The sequence below is a fragment of the Lontra canadensis genome, unplaced genomic scaffold, assembly GCF_010015895.1.
Source record: "Lontra canadensis isolate GAN:19392208 unplaced genomic scaffold, GSC_riverotter_1.0 scaffold17, whole genome shotgun sequence".
NCBI classification, from domain to species: Eukaryota; Metazoa; Chordata; class Mammalia; order Carnivora; family Mustelidae; genus Lontra; species Lontra canadensis.
The window spans coordinates 14,314,700-14,338,307 of record NW_022631011.1 but is presented as its reverse complement, the minus strand read 5'-3'; the positions used below and the strand labels follow the sequence as shown (position 1 = coordinate 14,338,307).

Genomic DNA, 23,608 nt, shown 5'->3' with positions numbered 1-23,608 from the left:
CAGGATATAAAACAATTATCCAAATCTGTAATGGGGCATCAGACATGACACATCTGAAGACAAAATTCATTTGCTTGTGTAAAACACAGCCACTGAGGACTGTAGGAACAAAAACTGTACTTCATGTTTTCAAAAACGGTACTTCAAAGTTTTCTCAGGAAATTGGCTTGGCCTGCTATAATATGGTTGGCATTCATTTTAAATAAAGACTATGTTAAGTCCTTTGAATTAAATAATTCTAATAAATCTATACAGTGAATAGCATGTCTTTATTCTATTTACATTTGTTATAAATATAATACATTTCTGAAAAGCTTATTTTTAATTAACTTGAGTAGATTTATATTTTAAACAGATCAACTCAATTGTTAAAGTTACATAATAAAGAATATGATAATTTAAATGACAAAAAATTTTCATATTGTGAAATAGTGCACCCTATGCTGAGATGAATGAAGGAAAAAAAAGTCAAACTCCTTTCAAAACTATATTCAAAGCATCAGAAAAAATTTTTTTTCTTTTTACAAAGTTATGTATAAGCCATAGGAACCACCAGATACTGAAGTATGAAGACTCTATAACCAAAGGTCAAAACTGATTTTAGAGAATCGTGTGAAGCAAGACAGGAAAACTTGTATTTAACACTCTATAGAACTTCACAGTAAAGCTGGAATTTACAGACTAATGGCTTAACAGGAGTATTGCCAACAAGGCCTTTCCTTCCTCGGAATCATCTGGTAATATTCATATACCATCAGTAAGTTGTAACAGCAGACTTAGACACTGATTTTTAAGACAGGGCTTAATAAGGTGCGTGGAAATGTTGAAACTCTGTATTATGAGGATGTAAATTATTACCAGGGTTCAAAGAAATACAAAAAAAAAGAATGTAAGTAAGATTCTCAGTCCAACGTGCTTTGCATCATCAACACATTACAAAAAGTATTTTGCAGCGATCCGAAACCAAGCTCCATAACAAGTTAAGTATTTCAAATACTGCTGTTAAAACCCATTCAGTAAGATCAAACTGATTCTTGTGGATTTCAGTACAAATGTGCAAGTTGTCACACATTATTAATGATGATCAGGGCAGGCATGGAGTTTTGCTGACTTGTTTCAAACACTGTAACTTGGTCCGATAACTTGGCAAATACCCTAGGCGTTCCAAGGTTATAAACCCCTGTATGCACAAAGCATGCTTTCAGCTGCAAACTGTGAATCTCCTGGCTTTTAAGCTGAAGTTTGTATTGTGTTTGTCCAAGCCATGTAAATGATCCATGGATTTCCAATGCTTCTGGACTATGTGGGAAAAGGAAAATGGTAAGTTAGAGGGGTTTCTTTATAAAATTTTTCCCGAGGTCCCAGTAACACAACCCTTTCATCTAGAGACTCTACTTGTAGAAACTATTTCATGAAGCCAACTCTTTATTAATAATGACAATAATGGCAATAGGTAGTATTACTGTTGCTATAATAGCCGACATTTGTTGACCTTTACTATGTTCCAGGCACAAATGTTAACTCAATTAATGCTCACAACAGCAGCTAGTAAATGATGGAATCTGATTTCAAACCTCATCTTTTAACCAACTGGTTATTCATAACTAAAAATAGTTTGTATATGGGAATGCTAATAATACTGAAACTGTTTATAATGCTGAAAAATGGAAAGCAACCCAGTATCTACCAATAAGGCGTTAGTTAATTTTTGACACACATAATCAATCACACACAGAACATGTCTGGATTCCAAAGAGCTGCCCCAGATCCTATTTGGGGTTTTATACAATAATAGTCTGTATACATTTCACATTATTTTTCTAAAAAATCCAAAAATTTTTGAATTCCAAAAAACATCTAGGCCTTAAGATATCAGATATGGGAATATATGGACCCTGTATTTTTTTTTTTTTGTTAAGTATTATTTTATAAATCCAAAAAGAAACTTTAAAAAAAAACTTCCATTGCGAACTTGCTGATTTTCAATTTTAGAGTTCTTTTATCACCAACAGGTTTCATAAAAATTTTTGTCTCTGATAAAACAATTTGCTTTTTTTGGAAATTGCCTGTCTTCCTGTCACTATTGTAATGCTGAGACAATCCTTTGTGACTCCTCTGTAACATTTGTGTTATGGCAAACACAAATCCAGGGCATACCTGAGTAAACTTTTTCTATCCATGTTAGATCATTATGTACATAATGATGTACTAAATTGTACTAAATGTACTAATCGTTACCTTGTTGTTTTATGCCGAAGATCAACTATTACATCAACATCAGCCTTAGAACAGTTGGACAGTAAAAGGGTGACTGGTACTAAACAAAGGCTGTGGAAGGAAAATAGAGACGTTAAGCTGTGCATTTTCTTTTTAAATAAACTTTCTTGAAAATAATACAAATACCTAAAAAGCTCCTTAAAAACATTTAGATTCAAGTAAGGCAAAAAACTGAGTTCCAAAATTAATCAAGACACATTATTTGTGTAAATAACAAGGAAAACATGTTCCTAAAATACCTGAATGCTAAGTATCAGAATATATAAATCTACAAAACCATTTTGTTTCCATTTATTAGAGCAACTCTTAAAAAATAACCAAAGTGTTTCTCAGTGGTTATTTCTCAAAATGAAAGACAAAAGTTTATAAATAATCTCAACTAGGAAAGAGCAATGAAGAAAAAATAAATCATGAAAATACCAACAACTAATCCTGTTTTAGGTTTCCTGAAAATTACTTTATCTTGAGAACTTGGCCTTGACTGACATTTGCTTTTCTACCAAATCTGAATAAAAGCCACCATGTTTTGGAGAATGTGAAAATTACTTCTATACAACCAATTATGAGGAAGTCCTTTTTAAGTGGACACATTTACAGGTAATCCAGTTTCTGACATTGCTTTATAATTAATACACTACTAAAGCATTATTAAGCATAGAAGAGACAGTGACAGAAGAGGACACATAAACAGACTGGTATAAATTTCAAATCAAGAACATAATAAATGAAATAACCTAGGCATAAATGAGGCCTAGTTACACACTATTATTAATACTTTATAAAAAATAAAGAGATAGTAAAAAAAAAATGAAATATAGCAACCTTATAGGTTCATGCAAAATAACTTGAAAATTCTGCTGAGTGTATTTAATGCTTTCAAAAATTTTATAACCTCTTACTGAGAAATATTTTCCAAACAATACTGTAAATAAGATTTCCCTCAATCAAAAAGCTCAGATAATTTCAAAAAAAGCATATCCCTCAGTTGTGCTGGTGCTGTGCCCTTACCTCCCCCACAAACTTCTCACAAGGAAAGGAGGGCAATAGACTGAGTAGGTTTCCAGTCTGAAGTACCTCCTTAAGTTAAATCCAATTGCTTAATTTATAACACAAAGCAAAACCTTAGGAACTTCTGGTATTCTGTTCCCATTTGCTCCTCAAATGTCAAATTCTCTATGCCTTATCTAAAATGTCTCTAGAAATTAAACATCTAGATATTTCCTAGCCCCAAACCAAAGTCATTATCTTAATTCCTTCTCTTCCTCCACTCACTGTTTCAGTGGCTAGCACCCCCAATCGATCCCAGCAAACCTTAGGGATCATAGTAAGTACTTCTTAACTGGGAATGGGAGCTACTGCCTCACTTGTCCCCACTTTCAATTTTCTTTTATTCTTCACAAACTCCTATCAATTCTTTCTCCCATACAACTCTGAAAGCTAGTTACTTCACCTGATTTTCTTTTCCTTACAAGTTCAAGGCTGTTGTTCACTACAACAGCCTCTGGAAAAGCACCCTGATGTAAGCCATTCTTCACATGGACTGTGTCTCATATCTGACCTGTGCTTCCCACCTGAACATGGACCAGAATCAGCTGGTGGGCGTGTTAAAAAAAGAAAAAAAAGACTACGGGCCCCACTCCCAGTTTTGGTTCAGCAGGTCTGGGGTGTGACTCAAGGATTTGCATTTTAACAAGTTCCCAGATAATGCTGAGGCTGCTGGTCTGAGACCACATTTTAAAAATCACTTTATTCGACAGACTTTCAAAAGTGCTAATCTGATGAGCCACACACAGTACCTAGAAACCAAACTGCTGACAACTATCCCTGCCCCACCAGATTTAGCATTATTAAAGCCATGGGTTCTACATTAGACTAAAGTTTAAATATTAGCTCAACAATTCTGTATCTCAGTTTTTTCAAGTGTAAACTAGGAACAGTAACTGCACCTACTCTTGGGCTCGTTATGGTGATTAGGTAAGATCAAACATGCTAAGTGCTAAGAATAATGCCTAGCACATGTTCAAAAACTCCACAAACAACATCTAATACGACTTCTTACTTTGAAAGCTATGGCGGCTAAACCCAGATGGTTCACATCTTTGTTATCTCTGGTCACACTGTCTTCCTCATATTCTTAATCCTGGACAGTCTGTATACTACTGCTGTAATCAAACCTCCTACTGTCCCATTCCATCCCACAGGTCTATATTACATGAAGCATACTCCTCCAGGTCCTCAATTTCTTCTTTTTATGCTTCTATATCTTACTTTAACTGAAATTTGGCTGAGTACACAGCTTCCTCTATAGCCCTCTTGACAACAAATGCGGCTCCTCCACCATCCTCCACATCTCTGGTCATAATGTATCATTAACGTAGTTCTCAGTGCCACCTCCTGATTTCTTCCTCCTATCTCTTCTGTCAAAACACCCATTTTTTGGTCATAAACTTCTCCACAGTTTTTCTTTTTTTTTGTCCTCACACTGACCTACTAAAACCAGCAACAGTAACTCAGTACAGCAGATTCTTTGGGGGAAGAGGAAAGGATGAGTATTTTGAAGTATCTGAGGGAAACACTGCTTCCCTTCACATTCGTCTCACGCGTCTGTGAAGCAGAAGCGTACCACCTCGATGAGAAACACTGCTCTAGGCTTCTCTTCTGTATCATCTCTTGGCTTCAATTATTAAAAGCTTCAGCATGCATCTGCTTTCCTCTTTTTAATCCTGAGTCTTGTCATCATGTGGGCAACTTTATCGTCTAAGTAGACCACTCATTCAACATCGTCTCCAGGTTAGTAGATGCGGAACTCAGCCATCTACCTTCTAAGGCCATGCTGTGATTTGGTTTTTAGCCACTTAAAATAGCTACCTCTGAAATAATACTCTGTCACTCCACTCTCTAACAACTATCTCCCATCTCTCCAGCTCTCTCACTCAATTATACTTGTATTCTTAGTGTCACAGGGATGACCAATCACTTCGGCCCTCTATTTCAGTGTTTCTCAACTTCAGTTACTGTGGCCTAACTACTGGTTAGCAGTTATTCACTCCCCTCACCCTTCCCACTGGGGGACTGTGGATCCTCCTTGTTGATTGTGAAGGTGAGGCTAACTGGCCAATGGAATAGTAATGTCTTTGATGCAAACAAAAGCCTTAAATGTGCTCTCACAATATGGTTCACATTTGTACTCAAGATATGCCAGGAGAAGAACATATCCAAGGAGCTGCTGCCCATTTGGACTAAGCCCAAAATATATATGGTGCAGACATGAACCCACCCACAGCTTAAAGATGAGCTTCAAGCCAAAAAGTAGATGACCCGCAGATCCATGAGTGTAAGAATGCCTTGCCAGGCTATGGACTTCTGGAAAGGTTTGTTATGAAGCATTACTGTTGCAACAATGACTGATATGGATGCATGCTGCTATCATCTGAGGACTTCAAAAAAATAAGATGCCTGGGATCTACTGCCAGAGATTCTGACTGAGCTGGCATTGAGCACTGGGATTTTCTAAAAATTCCCCAGGTAATTCTAATGTGCAGCCCAGGTTGGAAAAAACTGCCACTTTTTATCCTTTTCTAACCTGTCTTGTTTTCATATACTTCCATGTAGTTATTATTTAACTCTGATGTTTTATTTTCAATCCATTACTCTACTTTAGCTTGATCATCTAGGAGGTATGCCCCTTCTTCACAGGCATGTAAGATGAATGGGAGGTGAAGTGATGATCAAACTTGTCCTGCTCCACATACTTCCCTGCACTGTCTAGCTTCTATGATTCTTTTTAACCCCAATAGAATCATGTGGAAAACTACTAAATGCCCTTGCCTCTAAAGCACAGCCAGGGTTTTAACTGCTAAGGTTAAAAAGAAGCACTGTGGAATCTACGATATTTAGGAAGTACGTGAAGCAGGACGGGTCCAGTGAACAAGAGAGAAAGTAGAACAATCGGTTAAAATGAAACACCAGGGAATCAAAACTGCTCATGGAAGTTCATGAAGTCAAGACAAATTCAACAGAGATAAAAAATAAAATTTTTTCCCTCAACTATGGCTGCACTTTAGAGCAACATTAAGACCTGAACAAAAAGGATTTTATAAATAACTTAAATGGTTAAAATTTTTAAAAATCTGGCAACAATGTTGGTAAAGGTATGGGGCAAAGGGAATTCCCATATACTGCTAGTGAGATGTACAAGTTGGTTAAACTACTTTGGAAGAATTCCTAGATAAGTATGCCCCCCCCCCAACAAAAAAAAGCAAGCACACATACACCAGGAGATTATACACAAGATTATCACAGCCGAATCCAAAATAGCTCAAATAGGGAAATAATCCAAAAGTCCATCAATAGTAGAGTAGATAAATAGATAAATTGTTCCGGCATGTTCAAACATTCATAAGGCAATGGAAATTCTATTGCTTCATGCAACGGTTGACAATTACTAACATATTATTAAATGAAAGAAGCCGGATGTAAAAAGAATATGCTCTATAATTCCATTTATATAAGAAGTTCAAAAAATGCCCTAAGCAAATCAAAATATAGTTGTGTATTTGGTTGGAAAAATTATAAAGAGAAACAAACTGACTACAATATTGGGGGCACACGGGATAGTAACTGGGAGGGAATACACAGGGGGCTTCTGTGATGCTAGCAATATTCTATTTCCTCAATAGAAGTGGTTATTTTGGAGTTAAATTTGTGGGGGGAAAAAAAAATCACCGTAGTCATACATGTTGTTTTTGAACACTTTTCTGTGTGTTAACCTTAACAAAGAAAGGGTTTAAAAGTGGTTAACACCATTTAAGTTACTTTTTAAATATGTCTGATGTTAATGCTATCAAGGTCTTAATTTTGCCCAGCAATCTGTGTGTCCTTAGCCAGCTTCTTCTAACTCTTCTCAGAAGTTACCCTAAATTTTATAAATAACTTAAAAACTTCTCAAAAATGTTCTTTCCTTTATTCTCTTATCACCTATATTACTTTGAGTAGCTAACCTTGCTCCTAGAAATACTCCCTAAAATGGAAGCAATTCATAGTGTGTGAAATGTTTCTCCCTGATTTCTTCTCTCCTTGTTTCAATAGTACGGAAGTCCCTTCTGCAGTCCAAAGCTAATCCCATCATTCTTTGGTATATCTTTCCATCTATTAAGGATTCTGTTATTCTCCCTGTATCCCATCATTTCCTTTAAGACCATAAACATAACCAAATCTTACTATTAAGAAAACAATACTGAGTGGCTATTCCCAGATCCCTGTTCATAGCCCAGCTTCCTGGGTGGTCCACGCTAGTAGACTGCACTTACTTACCTCCCAATCTCTCCTCAACCTATTATATCCTGATTCCATTCCCATTATATAGTAACATTCTTCTAAAAAACCACTAATAACCTCTTCATTGTCATATCCAATAAATTTTTTCATCCATTTCATCCATTTCTGCAGCATTTTAAACAGTTAAACCATTTTTCTTTCCTTGAACTGTTCTCACTCAGCTTTTGAGTGAGAACTTTCGCCTCCTTGGTCTTTTCTTCCTAATTACTTCTTAACTAGCCTTCTTTGTGGATTCCTTTTTCTTCAGCTTTTCTCTCAGATGTCATTGTTCTGCAGGTCACTGTTCTCTTTTTGTCCTATCCCACACCATCCCCACCCTTATCCAGGGTGAATTTTTCACCAGAATTCATACCTTCAATTATCACTTCAAAGTCTTGTTCTAATAGACATCTCTCCATCTTTTCCTATACCTGCAAACTAGCAGCTTTTTGAAGTGTCATCTGACTTAGGACTTCTTGTTTTTAGAAGCTTAAGTTTACATAATCAAGCTACTTACCAAAATTGCAAATACAGATGCCCCTTGAAGAACACAGGGGTTAGGGATGCCGACCTCCATACAGTCAAAAATCTGTGTACACCTTCTGACTACCCAGAAATTTAACTACTAATAGCCTACTCCTGACTCAAAGCCTTACCAATAACATAAACTGTCGATTGACACCTATTTGCTATGTTATGTGAATTACATATTATATTTTTATGATAAAGTGAGCTGGAGAAAGGAAAACGTTAAGAAAATCCTTAAGAGAAAATACATTAACAATACTGTATTTACCAAAAAAGATCATGTACAAGTAGACCTACATCGTTTGAACCACATTGTTCAAGGGTCAACTGAACATGATTCTCCAAGAAGTTTAGCACTTAGCACTTAATAAATCTTAGTAATGTTGTCTAAATTTGAACTGTTTGACAAGTCTATACTCTAGTCATTTCTTACATTTAATTTGTGTCTAAAACAAAACCAAAATGATAAAATACTTTTTCTTGGTTTTGACTTACTGATAAACCTGCTCACCTAGAGGAAACATTCAGCAACTGAGGTGTCGAAGGCAATATCCACCTTTAACCACAGCTGTAGCATACAGTAATCATAGTAAAGGGTAAATTATTTAAAAGCAATTTCCATAGACTCAGTATTATTCTGAATTTCTTCTTCAATACTGGGGTTAATGCCCTTGTTAAAATAAGTAAGTGTGTGCGTGTGTGTGCACACATGCACTGTAGAAAAATTTTAAAATAAACCTCAGACCTTTTTTGATGAAATGGATGATTAAATGATTCTGGATAGTGAAGACTTGTTTTAATGAGATTAGAAAGCTGCTCTACTGATGGTCTTAAAGGAACTGTAGTGTTTTCTGGCCTGAAAAATTTTAATAGTTCCATTTCTGGTGGCTCCTGAGAAAAGAAAAAAATATATTTGACAATAAAAACACTGTCTTGTTAAAATATAACATATACAAACAAAAGAAGTTAAAACCAGTTGAGATAAAGGAAAGCATGAACAATACTTTTTCTGCTCTTATTTACACTAACAGAATCATCTGTGATACAACTTGTATTCCTAAAGAATCTAGGATCAGAGTCATTTATTCATTCCCTATTTATTATGTGGAGTTATATTTGAGTTCTGGCAACTTCATGTATTAGCTCTGTGATCTTGGATAAGGTATTTAATACTTTTAAGACTGAAGTTCCCTACTTGTAAAAAGGGGTTCATAATTTCAAAATCTGTTGTCGTTCTCATTTGGTAAAATTCCTTATTACTTAGTACTTAAGCCACAGACACTGAATTGTATAGTACTCGCTTTAATTGTTGAAGAACTAAAATTGCCTTAAAACTTCATTTTGAAAATAGACTGCTGTGTTTTATAGATTATAGTACTTCATCTGTATTAACTGAAAGTTAAAATGCATGTAAAAGTCTCAATATAGTCAGTGTCAGGCACACCATAAACATTTCAGTATCATTATCACCTAAATGAAAACAGAGAATATCGCCCCCTTTCTACTATTATCTTCTTTAAGCTTTTTTTCTCCATTTTTCTTTACCATCCAGGAAAATTTTGATTTTTAATTTCCTGCTAGCCTTCTTGGGATTTTTGATCTGCACTAGGGATTGGCTACCTATAGCCCATGGGCCAAATCCAGCCTGCTTCCTGTTTTCGTAAAGGAAGTTTTATATCCATTTGTTTATATACTGCCTATGATTGCTTTTGGACTCCAACAACAGAGATGAGTAATTAAGACAAAGACCTTCTGGCCAGCATAGCCTTAAATATCATCATCTGGCTACTGACAGAAAAAGTTTGCTGATCCCTGATGTATACAGCTGTAAAAGCAAGAACTAAATTTGCTTTTGATTTAGAAGTCAGAGAAAAATAACTAAACGTTTACTTTGGAAGAAAGAAAAGAAGAGAAGCAGAACTTCTGGGGAACTAGTTATGTTCTATTTCTTGATCTGGGTTCTGGTTATACTGGAGTGTTCTTCGATTTGTGAAATTCAGAGCTACTCAACTATTCTGTATTTACCTTATACTTTAATAGAATGTTTAAAAAATGCATTCTTGTTTAAAATATTCTAAACATAAAAAAATAAGCTATTGTTTGAGGCTTCTAAACTATACTAAATAAATTTCCATATACCACTTAGCAGTGAAAAACACATGAACAATGGCCACAGAAGAATATCAAAGACCTGAGCTAATTTACTGAGAGAATATTTAAAAGTTTCCCCCCTCCCAGCTTAAAAGTAGCAAAAAGTATTTTCACAACCAGTGATAAATATTTGTCCAGTAATCTGACAGGATCTGATTCATACCTTATGACAGTTCCACCACAAGACAGGCAAGGAGTAAAGAACTATTATCTTTGTCTTATAAGTGAGTAGTATGTTATGTAAGTAATTTGGTCATCAATCTGAAAGTCTTTGGGTTCCAAATTTATTATTCACAATATTATGAAACTGCTTTATCTCCCAAGCTCAGTTAATCATATAAAGAGAATAAAAAATATTTCAAAGGTGAAATACAGAGAAATAAAAATGATATGCCATTCATGGTATATAAAATGACAATATAACAAGAATAAATTTTATAGAAATCACTTTTTCATTTTCTAAATGCTAACTTTGCCAATATTTAAGATGTTCCAAATTATCAGAAATTATGTAACATACATATACGACTAAAACTTGAGACTTCTGTATTAATCAAAGGTGAAGAAATAATTTTTTATTTAAGAAGTAGATTTGGGGTTAAATTTGATATCTTCATTAAAACTAATGTAATATTACCATTTGTAACCACTGAAGTAAAAACTGATTCAAGTTGGAGAACTGCCAATGGATGCTAAAACTAGTGGACCTAGGTTTGATAGGAAACCAGACATTTACAAAGGTCCAAATTATCTCCCCACAAATTACTTATTAGAAAAGGAAAGGAAAAACAGTAACTATACTGCAGAAAAATATGGGGATACCACCTTAATCAAATGATCCATCAATGATAAAGAAACAAATTAATAGCAAGTGCTTTTTGATATAATACACTGACAAGGACATAACATCAATTCTGTAGTATTCCTGCCAAAAAATGTATAATCTTAATCTAATCATGAGGAAACACAAGAAAAACTCAAAAAGGCATTATTTTATATTAAAATAAATAGCCCGCGCTCTTCAAAAACGTCAATGACAAAATGACAGGTCAAGGCTCAGAAACTGTCCCAGATTAAAGGAGACTAAAGAGACATGATAAGTAAATGTTAATACATGATCCTGGACTGGATCATGGGTAGGAAAAAAAAATTGTCAAGCATATATATGATATCTGAATATGGACTACATATGAGTGCAAACTTCCTGAATTTAATAATAGTGTCTGTGATTATGTAAGAATTACCCTTATTTTTCAGAATACTCAGTGAAGTAAACAGGGGTAAAGAAGGATGTCTGCAATTTACTTGGGAGTAATTACTTGGGGATGATTAAGAAAAAGAAAAATCAATGTATACATAAATAGAGAAAAAATGATAAAGCCAAGAAGGTAAAATGCTAAACACTGCTGAACCGCAGTGAAAAGTAGAAGAGTCCTTTATTCTATTCTTGCAGCCTTTCTGCAAGTTTGAAAATTATTTCAAAATAAAAGTTTTCAAAATAATGAGAAAGCTTGAAATTGAGATCCAAAACTCATAAATACAACACGAGGTCACTGTTCAAATTACTGGATGTGCTTAAAGTTTGTTCATATATACTATGAGAACTTTTTGGTAAGATGAAATAGTTTCTCATGAGAAATCAGAAATCACTGTATTAAGCACTATTACCAGCTGCTGCACCACTCCTCGGGGCATCATTTACATTTTATGTTTTGCCCTCCCTGGAGTTCTGCAGTAGTATTGGCATGGTCCCCTTCTTCTCAAGCAAATTATCTTTTTTGCAACTATGAATTCTAGATTCAATATAGAATATTTATTAGAAACCTCAAGATCACAAGATCTTATTACTCTTACGAGATGCTAATAAATTTTAATTTATGCCCAATTCTCCTTTTAGTGTTCTGCGACCAACCCCACCACTCAAATCTCAATATAAAAGCCTGATCAAACCAGACCCCTTCAAAAACCCAAAAACCAACCAAACAAAAAACTCCGCAATTCACAAGATGACCCAAAGAAAACTCTTATTACCTGTTTTTGAGGACATGAAAAGGCTTCTTTTCCTATAGTGTGAAGAATAACATGATGCTGACCTTCCAAAATAAGCTGCTTACTATCTTCCACTACGTAAGCCTAAACATACAAAGCACAAAAATGTTAACTTTCTTGGCAGTAACCTCAAAAGGAATGAACGCAATATTTGATAGAAGGTAGAAATATTACAGCTACTTAAAAATTATCAACACCATGGCTGTGTCAGAATTTCTACTTTTGTATATTCATTCAATCAATAAAGAATCTATCAAAATCCATTTTGCCTCAATGTAACACAGTTGGCCTGAATATGTTAGGGATACATCTTAAGATCTTTTTAAATTTTTTCTAAGAGAGCTCTTAAGAAACTAGCCCAAAAAACAGTGCTAGAACACAAGCCTTTTTGTTACTGGACTGCCAATATACAGGCAAAACATTTTTTCTCAGTTTTGCTTCTGAAATGCTTCAGGGTTTATCACCTAGTAGAACAAAATCCGTGAGTACAGTCATCAATCTTCTACGTGGAAACGTCACACCCTTGGATATCTTAAACATAAGTACATACATTTAAAAAAAAAAGATTGATTTCATCTATATCAAAACACTGGGCCCAGCATATGACTCATCACTGTCTTGAATGCTTCTGTTCCAGAGAAAATGTTATATGTATACAGCTTTGATATACTGTTATCATCACATTATGCAAATGCAAAGGCTTAAAAACTTTTTGTCAAGCTCAATTTTTTTTACTATCAGATTCAACAGACATAAAATCTCTCGGGCAAAATGCTATAGAAGTTTTAAAAGTTTTCATTTCATTATTTTCAATTTGTGATTTAATCATGGCTAGTTCTGCCACCCACAGACCACACTTGGAATAGTGCTGCATGAAGACACAGGACAGCCTGGGACCTGCTCAGTGCACATTAACACACAGCCCAGCAATGCTGGAGTTAAACACCTGCTGGGGTAGGCCTTTAGTGGAGAGGATGAATACTGAAGGGTAAGGTCTGAGACATATCCTATGTTTTTTCCAGTGGTCTCATGGGATTGAACAAAAATCACCCAAAGCCTTGTTGAATTCTCTAATGTCTTCTCCTCTCTGCTTAACTTTTTAAAACAAATCTTTATATTTTGTTAAGACTGGTCAGGAACTGTTTTGTACCCCTTTTCCAATTATTTTTCATAAAAATATTGTCTGTCCTCTCCATTTTTCTTCTACATCCTATTTTATTGAAAGACTACCATGCTTCCTGTTTCCTACTCCACAACTTAAATGACTTTTTAAGTTTCCTTTCATGTGGTGTGTCATTTTTGCATTATCTAGAGACCTCACTAAAGAAAATCTACCACTTTCTCAAATGAGATTTGATAACCTTATCTTAGATACTAGTCACTACCAATTTAATATCCTATTCTTTATTCTATTCAAACTTTCATTTTCTGGCCAAGGAGCCACATAATCTTAGCGTTCTTCTTCATGTAATCAGCAATACTAATAGTAGTAGGCTGTTTTTTCCCCCAGCCAAAGTAACTGTGGAGTACAGATACATTACTCAAAATCTTGTCTCTGACATATTACAAATTGTTACATGGCAGAAATCTGGGGAGTGCAGCCACATATCCCAAGGATCTAGTATACTTTTAATGAGGGGTTCGTTTACATTAAGGAGCAATATCGCTGAGCCTGAAAATAGAAGCTTCTTGATTTCTAAGCTTTAAGAACATTTAATTTCAAGCTAAAAATGTGTAACTGATCTTTTTAATAATAAATACCTAAATCAATGAAAGTATCAATTTTTTTAAGCAATTTAATTGAAACTCATGCAAAAAGATAAAGAAAAAAAAACTCACACCAGCTTGGTTTAAAAAAATGTTTATTTGAAAATGTATGATATAATTTAAAAAAATAGAATATCTGAAACAATTTAAAAATACGTGTATTGATCATCTACTATGGGAGTATCTCTATGTGAGTCCTTGTTTCAGACACCAGGAAATCAAACCTTTCCATACTATTCAGGTAACTATCCTTGGACAAGACCCTTAATTTCACTGTAGAATTGTCTTTTAAAAAGTAATATATAATTATACATTACATGTAACATAATTTATATATAATTACAAATTCTTATAATATATGCATAAAATACAAAAGGGTGCACTGTGAAAAACAAGCCTCCTTTGTATTATAGTAAGTAACTTCAAGGAAGACTAATGGCTAAACCATCTCATTCTGGTCTGCCATGTGCGGATCTTATCTGGATATGATTTTTAAAACTTAAAATATTTTCAAATACTCTGGAAAAGTGAAAACAAACCCAACAAAAAGATAATAATTCAGAATTATTGTTAATTTAGTTGGGTGAGATAAAAATACTCTGGGGTTATTCTTAAATAAGAGAGTCCTCATCTGCTAGAAATAAATATGGAAGCACTTAAAGATAAAATATTATGTTATTTTAAAAAATACTACAGCAAAAAATAAAGGAAGGTAAAAATAAAAGAAAACAAAGGAGAGGGGCTAATGGAATAGATGAAAAATGAAGAGCAACATATTAGTGACCATGGAGCCTGAGTAATGGGTACCTGAATGTCCATAAATGTTCATAGTGCTATTTTTTCTTTTTTGGTGTTTGAAAATGCCCATAATAAGGAGTTTAATAATGATACCCGTTGTCATGGAGCTTATCATATCTACAACATTTTCAGTACCACTAAGAAGTAACAATAACAAAGAAGAAAGTTATCTAATTTGAATGAATTCTTTTCTAAGTAAAAAAGTCATTACGGGGTGGGGGTGGCACCTGGGTGCCTCAATAGGTTAAGCTTCTGACTTTGGCTCAGGTCATGGTCTCAAGATCCTGGGATCGAGCCCCAAATCAGGCTCCCCAATCAGTGGGGAGTCTGCTTCTCCCTCTCCCTCTGCCCTTCCTCCTGCTTGTGCATGTGCACTCTCTCTCTTTCTCTCTCAAATAAATAAATAAAACCTCAGGAAAAAAAAAGATTTAAAAAATCATTATGGGGATGGGGGGACGGGTGAGCCTGGTGGTGGGTATTAAGGAGGACATGTACTGCGTGGAGCACACTGGGTATTATATGTAAACAATGAATCTTGGAACACTATGTCAAAAACTAATGATGTACTGTATGGTGACTAACATAGCACCATAAAAATTTTTTTTAAAAAGTAATTATGGAACTGTTAAAAAAAAGGTATAAATACTAAAACTGAAAATTTTACACAGAAAAATATAAATATCAGCTTACATTTGTTCTTTAGCTTAAGGCTCAAGTATCTACAAAGCAAGGCTTCTGAAATAATTTTATAACACATACCTTCCATAGTACGACAATATTCAAATCCACCTCACTGCACTTCTGAATTAATCTCACAGCATCCTCTACTGACTGTTTTTCTGCATGCACAGATGGCTGGGATTGTGGTTTCTTCAATTCAGAAGATAAACTTCGATAAAAGAAGTCTGCACATGGACTTGCTGAGCTTATTATCTGTTAAGAAAAAATCACTTACCTACATAAATGTTTTCAACTAAATATACCCTGCCAAAATGTATACTTCTCTCTATATTTCTATATTAACTAAAAGGCTAATTCAATCATTTCTTGTCAATGTGTCAGTACAGGGAGGCTGTAAAACACTAAGACAGTTAAACACCTAAAATATTTGGTACAAATTACCCTGAATCTTAAAGTTGCTATCTCAAAATAATTAAACTACACTGCCATGACATTAGTCCAAGTATTGAGGGAAGGTAATGGATAGTTCTAAGAAAATGAATAAAAAATAAATTGCTGAAAAGTAATATTCTTTGTACTATTAAAATAACAAATACCTCAAATACTTAGAACATTAGACAACATCTAACAAAACAGAATGCAAATGTAATTGCTAATCTTAATATGGCTTTTATACTTGAAGGGAGAGAACATGAGAAAAGAATTTTAAAAAAATTTTACATGGAATTGGAACTACAGGGATTTCCTTTAATGGAATATTGTTTCATAGTAAAATCTCTATACTTGTGATTCCCTGCATTATAGGCTATGTTATATAAATGCTAAGTTTCAAGTTAATTATTAAATAATAATATGTAAGTTTTCGCCTTTAAGAGTGAACTATTTTCTGGTAAACAATTGTTCCAATAGGTTTCTCATTAACCTATAGTGCTTGGTGAGTTCTATTTACTCAACCAGATTCATCAAAAGGGAAAATGTCTTTGTTTCTGCTTTCTTCAACAATACTATACAAAATTATTTGACAACAAATACAGTAAAAATTACAATCTTAATATAATTTAAGGGCCTTGATTTATCTCTAACGATTTTAAGTTTCAAAAAGAAATGAACAGAACAAACAACTGAAATCATGAAATCTAAATTCAATCATTCAAGAGGCACAATGTGGCTCTATTTGGAAATTACTGGGCTTTTGGTACTCTGGGATATTTCTAAATAACTATTTCTTCAAATAGTCAAAAGACAGCCACAAAGAATGTGGGAGATGAAGGCAAATGATAAGAGAAATACGAAAGTGTAAGAATGTCTAGGATTATCAAAGAAAAAAATACAAAGAAGAAACAGTAACTGAATCAGTAGCAATAATAACAGTAATAGGGCACAACTACATGGAATTTTACACCCTTGGTCCAATGTTTCTCAAAACAGATCACCAGATCACCTCTTCCGATTATCTCCAGAGCTGGCTGAAAATGCTTCCCCAACTCTAAAACTGTGGTTCATTACATCTTGGGTGGTTTGGGAAGTCAAAGCCCTCATTTTTACAAAATTTCCTAGATCAACATCACCTAGGAACTTATAACAATTCATTATACGTATTTTTTAAGTAAACTCTGTGCCCAATGTGGGCTTAAATTCATGACCCCAAGATCAAGAATCACATGCTTCACTGACTGCATGAGCCAGGTGCCCCACCATCTAGCAATTTAGACCCTCAGATCCCACCCCAGGCTAAGTGAATTAGAATCTGCATTTCAACAAGAACCCCAAATGACTCATACGCACAGTCTCTAAAAGTTTGAAAACCACTGCTCTAGGTGATTCTTACAAATAATTAAGTTGGACTATCACTGTCCTAGACAACATATTTAAAATCCCTCAAAATTTTTTATTTGGATGTCAGAACCATATGAAACACCAAAATCTACATGATTATCATCTTTATATTCCACTCTGACCACTTTCCCTAATAAATAGGTTCCCTTGTATAATCCGGTTTCATTTTTTAATCCCAAGGATTATACTTTTTACCTGTGATATCCTCAAAAGGAAGTTAGTTTTAAATAACTAATTAAAATGGTATAATCCATATAGCTTCTCCGCTTTGTTTTAGAACACGAAGGTAAGTTGTAAATCTGAACAAAGCTGACATGTTCATCCACAAAAGATTCTGTGGATTACAAAAGCAATAGTTTCGCCAAAATAGTGAGATATTCTAAAACTGTGACTTTTAAAATCAAATGCTATTGTGCTTATTTGCATACCTGTTCATTTCCAAAGATGATATCTGCAAAGATATATTTTTCTGAGAACTGTGTGGCAACTAAAAAACAGGGGAAAACAAACTAATCAATATCATTGTCATGAAATATAAAATGACCCTTAGGAAAGTGTGAAAATAAAATGAATTTACCTTCTTTTTCCCTACATCGTACTGCCTTGAAGCAAAATTTTCCCTTCTCTCTACTAGCAAGTTTGGCATCTAGAAAGAAAAGAAAAAATTTCTAAGACCTTTCTCAGCTGCTTTCTCAGGGTAAAACATAATTCATTATTCAAACTTCCTTAAACTGAAAAATAATTCATAGTTACAAATAATGTTTAATGAAAAACATCTCTTTTCATCTCCATAAAGCAAATTTCATTCAGCTCTTAAAAAGGAAGAAATTCAATTTTCTTGAAATTCATGTTCGTGCATGCACGCATGCGCGTGCGTGTGTGTGTGTGTGTGTGTGTGACATTACAGATAAATAGAAAAGTTTAAAAGATCAGAACCTGGGAACCAGGGAGCCCACATTCCCATCACTCTACCATTTCTTCATTTCCTTTCAGTATTTTTTCATATATATGATTTATATCAATATTAGTATATGCACATACTGTCCTATGATGCATTTTTTCACTATTGCAAACACTCTGAAAATGTTAATGTATTTTAATGACTAAAAAATAGTCTGTTATAATTTAATTCACATTAAATCTACACTGAATTTCTCTGCATTAAACATAACCTTGCAATACACTGCTCTGTTTTCAATGTATGGATTTTCATGTATTTTGAATTAATTTCTTTGTATAAATTCCAAAAGTAAGGATTACCAATAGACTAAATACGAGTTTAAACATTTTCGTATTTTTTGAAATACACTGTATAATTCTCCAGAAACAGCAAATATCATTCTGCCAGCTTCACTCCACTCTTAACAAGTACTTAGCATTCTCATATTACTGCCAGGATAATAAACCTAAAGAAATATTCTGGAAAACAACTTGTCAATATATTTATCACAAGTATGTATATTCTTCTGTTTGAGTGTTATATAGGTATGGAAATACATGGAAAAGTCAGTCACTATAGAGGTATCATCATCATACACAGAGAAACAGCCTACCAATGGCAAAGGAAACCAAAAGAAACTTCCATTTTCTAGTCTACATGTTTCTGTATTGTTTGAAATTTTGAAAGTAATCATGTACTTAGGCACTGATTTTCCAACTGAATAAAGAAAATGCAAACAGAAAGATGTGGAAGGAAATAAAAAGATGGAGAAGAATGGATTAAGAAAGGTAATTTGATTTACAGTCAAATAAACTACTGAAAACACAACTGAATGCTTAAAAAAGTTAATTATTATTTTTTGAAAAGGTACCAACAATCTTATATGATATTATAGTACTACTCTGATACTCTGAAGCCATGAAGATATGAAAATTTACTATGAAGAGGGAAAAAGTCACAAACCTACCTTTGTTTTCAGAGAGATTTACAGATTTCTGTAACTTCCAGTGTTTGCTACTACTTGATACTTGTACTATATGGAATTCCTTAACACCTGCTTCACTCTATCAAAAAGAAATAAGAGTCATTTAGGACTTAGGAGCACAAACTTAGAGTATAATGAAAACAATATTCTGACACTGCTACCAATGTAACATAAGATGAAATTTTTATTTTGAAATAAACAATATACATTTCAGAAAGTTTAAGTTATTTAAATTCTTCCTTAGACATTCTTAAGAATGCTCCACATCGAGCATGGAGCCCAATGCAATCTTGAACTCACCACCCTGAGATCAAGACCTGAACTGAAATCGAGAGCTGGATGTTTAACTGACTTTGCCACCCAGGTGTCCCCTCCTTAAACATTCTGAAAACAGAGAAGTCAAGATTTTACCCAAACTATATTTAACTATAATGTACACCCCATGGCAAATTTTAGAATATTGAACAGTATTCAATTATTAAACCCTATCATAATGAGTTACTGGAAGTATTTAACAGATCAAACATTATTTGTTATCAATTTTTTTTTTTTTAAGATTTACTTACCTATTTTAGAGAGAAGAGACAGAGTGTGTGTGTGTGTGTGTGCAAGCGTCGGGGGGAGAGGCAGAGGGAGAGAGAGAGAGAAGAGAAACTTAAGCAGACTCTGCCCTGAGCATGGAGTCTGACAGCAGAGCCTGGGCCTAAACTAAGAATCAGAGGCTTAACCAACTGCACCACCCAGGAACACCTTGTTGTCAATTTTGAATCAAAACTGTAACATTTTCTTTTAATTTCTTCTAATCTTTCTGAGGTATCTCATTCTCATTAAGGTAAAGACAAACAACAAAAACAAATCAGAATCCCAAAATATAGCCAATGCACATAAAGTTAAACTGTACATAATTTTTTATTCTCCTGAATGAGAACTAATTTGAAATTATTAAAATCTTAAAATTTTAGGAACACCTGGGAGGCTCTGGCAGTTAAGCCTCAGGTCATGATCCCAGAGTCCTGGGATAGAGTCCCACATCGGGCTCCTTACTTAAGAGGGAAGCCTGCTTCTCCCTCTACTTGCCACTCCCCCTGCTTATGCTCTGTGACAAATAAACAAAATCTTTAAAAACAATAATAAATAAAATCTTAAAATTTTATTTTTACGAATGTTACTTTCTTTGAAGATCACCAAAGTATTAGCAAATACCTTAAAAAGAAGCAACCTTACAAGTTTATGAAGCCAAAAGTAAAGGACATTACAGACTAACACTTCAAATAAGTATTTGAACTAAATCAACCTGAAACTAAGATGCTATTTTAATCATGAGATCTCATTCCCTTAATATTCAATTTTATATTTAGAGTATTTAAACAGGAATGGTGAAAGGTCTGAAATGCTTATATGAAGAAAATGATACTCTCAGAAATGTGTAAGTGAATGTTATCAATTTAATATGGAATGTGAAATCCTAACACAACTCTGTAAATTTAGTTATATCAATAGATTCTCAATGGTTGAGACAGAAAGCACTTTATCTCTGTGGTACTGAATTACTCACATCTAGAGCTATGTATTATCATATGAATATATTAATACCACCAGATCCTTTTTAGACCTAAAATTATAAAGCTAATGGAAAATTAAGATGTTTTCACACTGTTATATATGAACATTCCTAAATTCCTAGCTTATGCTATCTTGTGGGGGGAAAAATCCTTTACTAAAAATAAAGCAAACCCTTCAAATATAATTAAAAATAAAATTTAGTTTTAAACCAACTTACAGTATTGGTATTTTCCACATCCACAAAGACTAGCATATTGCCCCCTCGGCCCTCCTCATCTTCAAGAGAATTACTTCTGCAGACAGTGGCTCGTACATTCAAAGATCGGCTGGTACAAATAACTGCGGTGTGTCTTAATATTCTGTGCCTGAAGAAATACAAAATTGCAAATTTAATGGAAGAACCTCTCCATTTCTTATGATTCTCTAATTCCAAACAAAGCTTTTAAAACCTAATTGCTCCCAGGGCTATTTATACTCTAAAACAAAGACAAAAACAGAGTGTAATACAGTAAAATTATCTAGTTAGCATAACTTCATTTCAATTCTTTCTTCTCAATTTGGAAGGAAACTAATAGTCTCCCAGACTCCAGGCATGTCTGCTCACTAAACTCATCAGTATAGCACATGAAATAATTTTCATGTAACAATGTCCTAATTATGCTACTTCTCTGATAGTGGTTCCAAAGCAACTGATCCCTTATCAAGTAAACCCCAAACTTTCACCTGGCCTTGAAGGCCCTCCACAACAGAGCTTTTTACATTTCACTATTAATTCCCCTTTACTACTTCTTTTTTCTAATATTATCTCCTAAATTTCTTTTTTTTTTTTTAAGTACAACTGAAATACAATGTCCTAGGAGTTTCAGGGATAAATCATATTGATTCAGTATTTGTATACACTATGAAATGATTCCTTTGTTAAATCTAGTTACCATGTCATCATACAAAGCTTTTGTAATATTACTGACTATAGTCCCAATACTGCAGATTACATCCCCATGACTTTAGAAATGGAAGTTTGTACCTCCTAATCCCCTTTACCTGTTTCGCCTGCATCCCCCCAATCCCCTCCCTACTCTGATAACCAGCAGCTTCTTCCTTGTGTTTATGAGTCTGCTTCTGTTTTGCTTTTTTAGATTCCACATATAGGTGAAAAAATATGGTCTTTCTCTGTCTTATTTTACTTAGCATATACCTTCTAGGTCCACCTGTGTTATTACAAGTGGCAAGATTTCATTCTCTCCTATGGCTGAGTAACATTTGTATGTGTGCGTGCGCACACATGCCCCATCTTCTTCATCCTTACAGATGGGACACCTAGATTGCCTCAGTGTCTTGGCTATTGTAAACAATACTGCAATGAACATAGGGGTGTATATCTCTCTTTGGATTGGTGGTTTTGTTTTCTTCAGATAAATACCCAGAATTGGAACTGCTGGATCATATGGTAGTTCTATTGTAGGTTTTTTTTTACTGTTTTATGTAGTTCTATTGCTGTTTTCCATAAGAAGCTGTACCAATTCATATTTCCACCAAATGTATGTGGGTTCCTTTTTCTCTACAACCTCACCAACACTTACTATTTTGTCTTTTTAATAACAGCTAATCTGACAAGTACGAGGTAACATATCATTGTGATTTTGATTTTTCATTTCCCTGATTAGTGATGCTGAGCACCCTTTCATCTGTCTGTTGGCCACCTGTAGGTCATCTTTTGAAAAATGTCTTAGATCCGCTGCCCATTTTTAAATTTTTTATATTAAATTGTGTTAAGTTCTCTGTATATTTTGGATTATAACCCCTTATTCAATGCATGATTTGCAAATACCTTCTCCCATTCAGTAGAATGCCTTTTTGTGTTGCTGATGGTCTCCTTCACTGGGCAAAGGCTTTCTAGTTTAGTGTGATCCCATTTGTTTTAGCTTTTGTTGCCCTTACCTGAATAGACCCCAAAAAACCATTGCTAAGATCAATGAACGTCAAAGAGCTCACTGCCTATGTTTTTTCCTAGAAGTTTTATGCTTTCAAGTCTTACATTCACATCTTTAATCCACTTTGAATTTATTTTTGTGTATGGTATAAGATAATGGTCCAGTTTTTCCAATATCATTTATTGAAGAAACTATCTTCTCCATCACATATTCTTGCTTCTTTTGTCATAAATTAATTGACCACATGCACATACATTTATTTCTGGGCTCTCTATTCTGTCCCATTGACCCGTGTGTATTTTTGTGTCAGTCTCGTACTACAGTGATTACTATAGCTTTGTTGCACAGTTTGAAATCAGGGCATGACAGCTCCAGCTTTATTCTTCTTCCTCAAGATCACTTTGGGGTCTTTCGTGGTTCCATACAAATTTTAGGATTCTTTGTTCTAGTTCTATAAAACATGACATTGGTATTCTGATGAGGATTACACTGAATCTGTAGAGTGCTTTGCTTAGTCTGAACATTTTAACAATATTAATTCTTCCAATTCAGGAACACAGCATATCTTTTCATTTGTTTGTGTCATCACAATTTCTTTCATCAGTGTCTTATAGTTTTCAGAGTACAGGTCTTTTACCTCCTTGGTTAAATTTATTCCTAGGTATTCTTTTTTATGCAACTGTAAATAAGCCTGTTTTCTTAATTTCTCTGATACTTCATTATTACAGTATAGAAATGCAATCAATCTCTGTATGCTAATTTTGTATCCTACGACTTTACTGAATT

The 23,608-nt window shown here is 34.2% G+C and overlaps 1 protein-coding gene across 5 annotated transcripts in view; it reads right to left on the bottom strand.

Annotated features, from left to right (window-relative positions):
* Nucleotides 1-250: 250 nt before the first annotated feature.
* Nucleotides 251-23,608, bottom strand: part of TRAPPC8 (trafficking protein particle complex 8) — a 75,299-nt gene continuing 51,941 nt past the window's right edge. For all 5 annotated transcript variants that reach the window (XM_032859688.1, XM_032859689.1, XM_032859690.1 and 2 more), the window contains 9 exons: nucleotides 21,109-21,256; nucleotides 19,311-19,407; nucleotides 17,981-18,049; nucleotides 17,832-17,890; nucleotides 15,646-15,819; nucleotides 12,304-12,405; nucleotides 8,867-9,012; nucleotides 2,239-2,328; nucleotides 251-1,299 (listed from right to left, as the gene is read on the bottom strand). In XM_032859688.1, the coding sequence (XP_032715579.1) occupies nucleotides 1,065-1,299; nucleotides 2,239-2,328; nucleotides 8,867-9,012; nucleotides 12,304-12,405; nucleotides 15,646-15,819; nucleotides 17,832-17,890; nucleotides 17,981-18,049; nucleotides 19,311-19,407; nucleotides 21,109-21,256 (1,120 nt within the window). In that variant the 3' untranslated portion in view covers nucleotides 251-1,064. The remainder of the gene's footprint in view (nucleotides 1,300-2,238; nucleotides 2,329-8,866; nucleotides 9,013-12,303; nucleotides 12,406-15,645; nucleotides 15,820-17,831; nucleotides 17,891-17,980; nucleotides 18,050-19,310; nucleotides 19,408-21,108; nucleotides 21,257-23,608) is intronic.